The following is an 8,201-nucleotide window of genomic DNA, read 5'->3' as shown; positions in this document are numbered from 1 at the left end:
AACCCCATTGTCCGCGAGCACCACCCGGATCGAACCCAATCTCACCTACCCAGAGGTTCAACTCAGACTCCCCTTGGGCGCCGAACAGACCCACCCGAGCACGAGCTACCTGTCACAGACACGCCGCCAAAATTGACCATGGAGAAGGGAGAACACAACTGCTACTCCGCGCCTCCGTCAGGGCACGGCGACTAGAACGGCGCCGCCACAATAGACCCGCACCGCCCGCACCCTTGCTAAGCCCATCTCCGCTGGACACGCTCCACCAAAGCACCCACCACGCCAGAGCACCACCAGCTCCCGAAACCACCGGATACTGCCAGGCCACCACTACTAGGGAAAAGCCTAGTAGTAGCGCGGGTTAAATAGCTAGGAGTAGCGCGGGTGCCCGCGTTACTACTACGGCCCTATAGCTAACTTGTAGTAGTAGCGCGGGTGCGTCCGTGCTACTACTACGTCTGTTAGTAGTAGCGTTGGTGCCACCCGCGCTACTACTATTAATTTCAAAAACAAAAAAAATTCTTGATCCCGTGCGTGCTGTCAATGGCAGCAATTGTTCGATCCAGCGACGGTAGGGTTCGCCGGAGCTGCGGAAGGGCAGCGGCAGACCAGATCCAGCGACGCCTGCTGCAGAGGTCCTGGATCCATGGTCGAGCAAGGCGGCGGCGGTGGGCTGCTCTTCGCAGCCAAGGCAGCGAGCTCCTGGTCGTCCATGGCGATGACCTACACGAGTAAGGACATGGGAGGGTGAGTCAAACCAGAGGAAGAGAGAGAAAATAAAAACGAGGGAGAGAGAAAGGAGATGGAGGTAGTAGTGTGGTTGGTCGTCGGTGGTGAGGTGCTCCAGCATGGTGGCATGGAGATGCGGGGAAGACCGGCGAGCTCCGAGACGTCGGCGGCGCGAGGCGGCGGCATCTTTTGGCGCCATGAAGGAGGAGGCGTGCATGCGCAGGAGGTCCATGTGAGAGCCTAGAGAGAGAGAGAGGGGGAGAGTGACGGGGGAGAGCAAGGATTTGGGGGAGGAGATGGCGATTTCAGGTCTCTTCAAAAACCATGTAGTTTCTAGCAAGTGGCTGTATAAGTTATCTGTAAAGACAAAGGCCAGATGGGCGCAGATTCTCTGGAGTAAGTATCTACACCCCAAAACTTTGTCCCAAGTGACAGCAAGGCCGACGGATTCGCCTTTCTGGAAAGGGTTGATGAGAGTCAAATTAGCCTTTTTCAATAGGACAAAGTTTATTATCGGAAATGGCACCAACACGCGTTTCTGGGAGGATACTTGGCTAGGAGAGACACCCCTCGCGATTCAATATCCGAATCTTTATAGTATTGTTCAACGACGCGAGGCGTCTGTTGCAACAGTATTTCAGTCCATCCCCCTTAATATTCAATTCAGGAGAACGCTAGCTGGTAATCGTTGGGAAGCTTGGCTCCGTTTAGTGCGTAGACTGATGGAGGTCCAGCTATCTCAACAACCCGATCAGTTGCGCTCGAATTTATAGTTAAATCAATGTATCTAGATGTTATCAACACTAGCTCCATTCATAGTTCCAAACATGTTTGGATGGTCAAAGTTCCTTTGATAATTAAAGTGTTTATGTGGTTTGTCCATAAACAAGTCATCTTAACCAAGAACAATCTAGTAAAGCATAACTGGACAGGACCTACTAGATGTAGTTTTTGTGATCGGGATGGATATATCAAACACCTTTTTCTTGACTGCCCGCTGGCAAAAGTGCTATGGCGGACGGTGCACATAGCCTTTAATATTACTCCTCCAAATTCTATCAACACGTTATTTGGAACGTGGCTTAACGGGATAGAGGCCGAAAAAAGAGACATATTCGCGTAGGAGTATGTGCTTTATTGTGGGCAGTCTGGAACTGCAGAAATGACTTGGTTTTTAACAGAACAACAAATTTTCATTTTTTGCAGGTTATCTTCCGAGCCACTGCATTGATCCGTATGTGGTCGCTACTCACTCCGACGGAGGCCGGGGAGCGTTTGGTTACTGGATCTATCCGGTGAGAGATGGTAGCACGAGATATTTTCAACCGGCTTGGATGGCGGTCATGTAATAGGATAGGCAATTAGTTTCCTTATCTTGTTTATGCCAGCCGGTTGTGGCGCTATGGCTCTATGTGAGCTTTTTCTTTACTTTCGTTACGACTTTAAGACCTTTGTTGAACCTACTTGATTCTTAATAAAGTTGGCCGTATGCATTGTTCTGATGCAGAGGGCGGGGACTCCACCCTTTTCGAAAAAATGTAGTTAGTAGCAGCGTGGGTTTTTACCCCTCGCTACTGCTAAGTTGTTAGTAGTAGCGCGGATTTATACCCCTCACTGCTACTATGGCATGTTCCGGGGGGCACGGTAGAGACCGCTTAGTAATAGCGAGGGTTGAAAATCCGCGCTACTACTAACAACTTAGCAGTAGCGAGGGATAAAAACCCGCGCTACTAGTAAGTAGCAGTAGCGAGTGGTATAAACCCGCGCTACTAGTAAACATCTGTCTATAAGCTTTTTCCTAGTAGTGCACGCCCGCCAGAGCCCACGCCGCCCACACAACACCCACCGGAGAACTCGACCATGCGAGATCTGATCTAGCAGGTCTCCGGCGGCTGCCCACCTCGTGCCATTTTAGTTTCTTCACTGAATTGAAATTACAGTCCAGTTTAATACGGGGCTTTCCAATACATAAATCCAAATAAATCCTAAGGGTGCAGCAGCAACAACAATGGACAAGGGAACTGCAGGCCGAGGACCGGCGTTGTCATCAGTATCGAACATGACTTGATGATGCTGGAGAACCAGATACCATTCTTCGTCGTCATGAGGATCCACCGCTTGCGATACGGCATTGGTGGAAATGGAATGGACACGGTTGAAGAGCTAGCCTGGAGGACCATCAAAAGAATTATGAATGACGCCCCGGCAGCGACCAGCCTTCCACCGGCGGAGTGCCACCATTTGGTACATCTGTGCCATGAATACCTGAGGCCAAGCAACCTCGACAAGTCACTATGAGTAGCTACCTGTTCTCTTTTGCGACGGTTACCTCTATGTCAGTTGTGTTAATAATCGTCCTTGCAGAAGCGCATGCGGTGATTACGGAAGATTCCGGCGAGCCATCGAGTACCACCAGGCCGGTGTCAAGTTCAGGTGGTTGAACAGTGAAGCGGACGGGAGCTCGCGGCGCCCCTTGCTGGACGTGACCTTCTCCGATGGGGTGCTGAGGATGGCGCAACCGAGGGTGGACGAGAGGACCAATTACATCCTCCGCAACGTCCTCGTTTACGAGCAGCGGTACGACGACGCGGCCACCAGCGGCGCCACCAGCTACGTGACGGCGTATGTGGTGTTCATGTCGCAGCTGCTGGGCGGGCCGGAGGACGTGGCCCTGCTGTCGCGGCACCGCTTCCGCAACCCATGGCTCGCCGTGGCGTGGGTCTTGGGCTCCATGGCCGTGCTGGGCACCATCGTCCAGACTGTGATCACTCTGCTTCCCTACGTGCATCATCAAGGAGGCACGCGCAACATCGGAAGCTAGCTATACACGAGTATTCTCGTGAATTCGTGATATCGTGATCACTCTGCATCCCTACGTGACTCATCCCCTACGTAGTTTAATTTTCCTTCATATGCTTCCTCTGTTCATTCCTCATATTTGAGAGTGTCCCTATCCTCCCTCACCTCCGGCCATCGAATCTCGTTTATCGTCGATCACAATACTGACTACGATCTTCAAGGAGTCGCAATTGGCGGCGCTTTCGGGTCGTGAATGTCGGGTGTGCAGGACTTCCAGCCGCAGCCAGACACCTAGCAGATGTGCACCCAACATGATAAATTATTGTGTGAGGCGTGATTGGCCGCTAGTATCGGTTCATTTCATGGCACGAAGCAACATGGCGGGGCATTTTGGTAAAGTGTGCATGATTGGTTTCACGAGCAAAAGTGATATGATGGTTACTGCATCAAAGTGATCCATGATCGAAATCCGAAGTCGCTTAGTCATCGATGGCACAACATTCAAGAGGCCATCAACAAATATTGCAACACATGCAGACAAGTGCAAAACCGGTTTCCAAGTGGCGAGTCACTCTTCGACCTTGTAAGTTTTGTGGCTTGTTGCTCTATGCGTTGGTCATTTTATTGATTTGCCTAATGTTGCGACATATTGACCATCCATTATCTTCCTTTGCTATCACGTATGTACGTGCATGTTATACCACAGTACGGAGAACAAACACTTCATCTATATGTATTGTTGGATGATGTAGAATGGGCAAAGCAAGTGGCTGTGCTTGATTGCCAATTCCGTCAAGACCGCCATGGTCAATGAAGATGAAGGTGGTGATCCAATTGTCCCAACACAAGAAGGGATTTTTTTTCATGCAAGAAGATGATTACGAGCCGGGGGGAGGAAGTGGGAGGAAGAGTAGGAGAAGTGAGAAAGGGCCGTGGCCAAGACGAGAGATGTCTGTAGACATCATTACGAAGGAGGAGGCAAGTGTCACGTCCAATGACGTGAAGGAGGGAAAGAAGGCACACAGGTTTGGCATCTTCGCGAAGATGCCAGAGACTAAGGTCACTTCGAAAGACACCAAAATGTTGTTTGAAGTCTTCTTGATTCATAGGGCCAAGGAATCTAATAAGGCTTTTTGTTCGACCTTCTTGATCTCTATAGCTTAACCTCTTTTCTTAATGAACTCTACTCTTCCTTACCTATTCCCTCTTTCCAAAGTGCTGGTCCATGTAAATATGAACAATAAATTTTGACTTAATTTAATCACAGTAGGAGCCTCTCATGATGTTCCCAGTTAAAAACATGTCGAACATGGACCCTGATGCGATGAAGATCACTGAAGATGAAGGTGGTGATCTAATGATTCCAACACAAGAAGGGTTTTCTCGAGCCAAGAAGGTAATTAGGAACCGGGGAAGGAAATGGGAGGATGATAAGGAGAAGCGAGAAGGGGCGGAGCCAAGATGACAGAGAAGTTCGATGACATCACAACGAAGACGGAGGAGGCAAGTGTCACTTGCAATGAGGTGAAGGAGGAAAAGAAGGTAGAGAGGTTTGGCATCTTCATGGAGATGCAAGACAAGAAGCTCAATATCAAAGAGAAGAACTTGAGATCAAGGCCACTTATAAAGACTCAAAAATGTTGTTCATTAAGATGTCCTGATTCATAGGGCCAAGGAATCTAATATGAATTTTATTTCGACCTTCTTGATCTTTATAGCGCAATATATTTTCATAATAAGATCTACTCTTCATTAGTTTTTCTCTATCGCAAAAGGGGCAGGGCATGTAAACATGAACAATACATTTTGACTTAATTTAATCACAGTAGGAACCTTTCAGGTTGTTCCAGCCAAAAAAATGTCCCAGTTAGATCTGAATGCGGCAAAAATGGTGAAACAATATCGTGAGCCGAAAAGCGAGGTCTTTCGCACCGGCAGCCAGACTGTTAGCCAAAGATTGAGGTATTTTGCATGGGCGGACTCATTTTCTCCAAGCCTGTGACTGAAGACGCGAGGGCGATCAGAGCCATCCTTCACCTTTTTGGACATGCGACTGGTCTGCACACCAACATGAGCAAAAGCAGTTTCATCCCGATCTGCTGCCAGCACCAGGACACATCGCCTTTGCAACAGATTCTAGGCTGCACGCAAGGTTCATTCCCCTGCACTTACCTTGGCATGCCATTGTCGGACAGGAAATTGCGTAGGGTAGAACTACAACCGCCGGTCGATCGCCTTGCTGGCAAGTGCTCCGGATGGAAGATTGATTTGATTAACCTGATTGGGAGAGTTGTTCGGGTACGGGTCATGCTGTCTGCGATGCCAACCTTTCAGATTATTGCAATTCCGCAAGCGAACTGGCTAAACCAGAAGATTGACAAGATCCGCCGACCTTTCCTTTGGGCTGGCAAGAGTGCAGTCTCAGGCGGAAAATGCCTGGTAAATTGGAAGTCCATCTGCAGACCGACCACTTATGGAGGCCTGGGTTTCTCGAACCTCGAGTACCATGGCGCCGCGCTGCGCACGCGCTGGCTCTGGCAACAGGCCAAGCTCCCGGACAAGCCTTGGACAAGGCTGCCTTTCCCCTAAGATAAGCTAGCCTACAGCATCTTCATTGCGAGCAGAGGTCACAACCTCTCATTAATGACGGCGCTTGCTGACCACAAGTGAATAACATGCATCAAAGCAAATCCAAATGCCCAAGTTTTGGCTGACTATATACGCGTCTGGAATATCACGGCACAAGTCAACCTCTGCCCAACTCAACCCAACGACATCCGATGGAAGTGGACGGCTGATGGTCAATACTCGGCCCAGACAGCCTACCACATGCTGTTTCATGGGAGAATCAGAACCAACCACAATATGCTAATCTGATATTTGCAGACGCCTCCCAAGTGCCAAATGCACGCTTGGCTCGCAATCCAAGGGCGTTGCAACACTGCAGATCAGCTCGCAAAGAAGAACTGGCCTCACACCCCAATATGCACTTTGTGCCAGCTGCAACCTGAGACTGCCCTACACCTTTTTGCTCAATGCCAATTCACTCGCTTGCTATGGCAAATGATCTCACAGAGGTTCCAAGTACAAATCAGTCTGCCAAGCGCGGACGACTCCTCCCTTGAAGATTGGTGGTTCAGCTCAGTTCGAAGCCTCTCGAAGAAGGAAAGAATGAAGATCAACTGCCTCTTCATTTGCACCTGGTGGCACGTTTGGAAGGAGAGACACGCTAGAACTTTCGAGCAACGTGCATCCGCGCTCAGTGAGGTTTCCTCACTGATCAACGAGGAGCTCCGGCTATGGTCCACGGCAGGCCTCGTCGGAGCGATGTGGATGCCGCCAGAGTAACTGTGCTGCTACCGTAGTGTAGCCAGCCCTAGGCCGCCTAACCCCGCTATTCATTCAGTTGGTTAGACCTAATTCCTAACGCTCCTAAACCTTGTAACCTGGCCGTCTTGGCCTTTCTCTTATTGCAATGAAATCAGCACTAAGGCTGTTTTTTCGTCAAAAAAATTAACATTCAGTGCTTTTTGGTTGTGATTGCATATATTTGCACAATTAAACATATATTTAAATTGCTATTCATTCAGATAATCATGTCAAATGGAGAAAGCCGGATCATTGCGGGACATTGGTGCATGCGGTTGGACGGCCTTCGTCCCATCTCTACGTCCGGCCGTGTCCGTTGAAATTTGGTGATGTCCCTATTGGTGATTATCATTGGAGTTGCCCCAAGAGCATCTTCAAATGGACCCCCTACCCCCTCCATATACCCAAATAGACGGCCCAGGCACTGCCGGTCAAAAAAATACTGCCCAACTGAGCTCTCTATGTGGAACCCATATGTTTGGGGTACTCGGTACCCCTCAAACCGAACCCATATTTGGGACGTATTTCGGGCCACCTCGAAAATTTGATTCTAATACGTTGTAAACTCTGTCATGGTAGAATTTGTAAGGTACTACGTTTTCAGCACCAACAAGCCATTTTGTTATCAATTTTGTTAACCCGCCTAACATTGTTTGTGACAACAAACATTTTCTGTGGCACTACAAATCATCCCGGAAAATGGACATGCGGCGCCCCAAAGCGTCGCCAAATTTCACGGAAGAGTGTCGCCAAAGTTGCAGAGGGCGCTAGCCCGGGAGGGAAACACCTTGTGACGGTTAAAATGATTTTATGTGACATTTCCTGTTTTGGGTTTCTATCACTTAAAATAGCAAATTTTGTAGTGAACGCACTGACATGCGGGTCCAGGCGGCCCTTCCCGCACCCAATGACAGTGCACCCAAGAGCAGATGCGTTCCACCTATCATGAACTATTGACACACGAGTCGACACTGTGACCACAATGCACGACCCGGCTGGCATGCCCAAAGTGAAGCCACAGCTGTGAGAGGCCAACAGGCAGGTCCAGACGTCCCTTCCCGTCTAGGCAGCGCCCCAAGTGGCCCTCGCAAGCGCCCCCAGAGCTTCTCAGTGATGGCGGCCCCGGGCGCAGTAGGCCGGTCGCCCAGGCGCATGCTGTCCCGAAGATCGGACGGGGCGAATGGCCCGAAGAAGCTCCCACTGCAAGCCGCGCGACAACAGATGGCCATGAGAATATTGCGCATGACAAGTGCAACCCAATGGAAGTGGCCTTGGGCGTGCCCCACGGTCCACCTGTCATGGAC

At 49.9% G+C, this 8,201-nt stretch overlaps 1 protein-coding gene across 1 annotated transcript; it reads left to right on the top strand.

The window, feature by feature from the left end:
* The first annotated feature begins 646 nt into the window (after nt 1–646).
* Nucleotides 647–3,550, top strand: LOC141026634 (UPF0481 protein At3g47200-like). The gene is made up of 3 exons (XM_073503473.1): nt 647–747; nt 2,727–3,017; nt 3,094–3,550. The coding sequence occupies exons 1-3, from the start codon at nt 647–649 to the stop codon at nt 3,548–3,550; spliced, it is 849 nt and encodes a 282-aa protein (XP_073359574.1).
* Nucleotides 3,551–8,201: the final 4,651 nt, after the last annotated feature.

This window comes from Aegilops tauschii, chromosome 7 (genome assembly GCF_002575655.3).
Source record: "Aegilops tauschii subsp. strangulata cultivar AL8/78 chromosome 7, Aet v6.0, whole genome shotgun sequence".
Taxonomy (NCBI): Eukaryota; Viridiplantae; Streptophyta; class Magnoliopsida; order Poales; family Poaceae; genus Aegilops; species Aegilops tauschii.
This window is presented reverse-complemented; position numbering and strand designations above follow the sequence as displayed.

Excerpts from the sequence above, each read along its gene's own strand:
- LOC141026634 (XM_073503473.1), top strand. The coding sequence starts at position 647 with ATGGTCGAGCAAGGCGGCGGCGGTGGGCTGCTCTTCGCAGCCAAGGCA. Across the intron at positions 748-2,726 it reads ACGAGTAAGGACATGGGAGG|CAGCAACAACAATGGACAAG; the intron begins GTGAGTCAAACC and ends CTAAGGGTGCAG. Across the intron at positions 3,018-3,093 it reads AGGCCAAGCAACCTCGACAA|AAGCGCATGCGGTGATTACG; the intron begins GTCACTATGAGT and ends TCGTCCTTGCAG.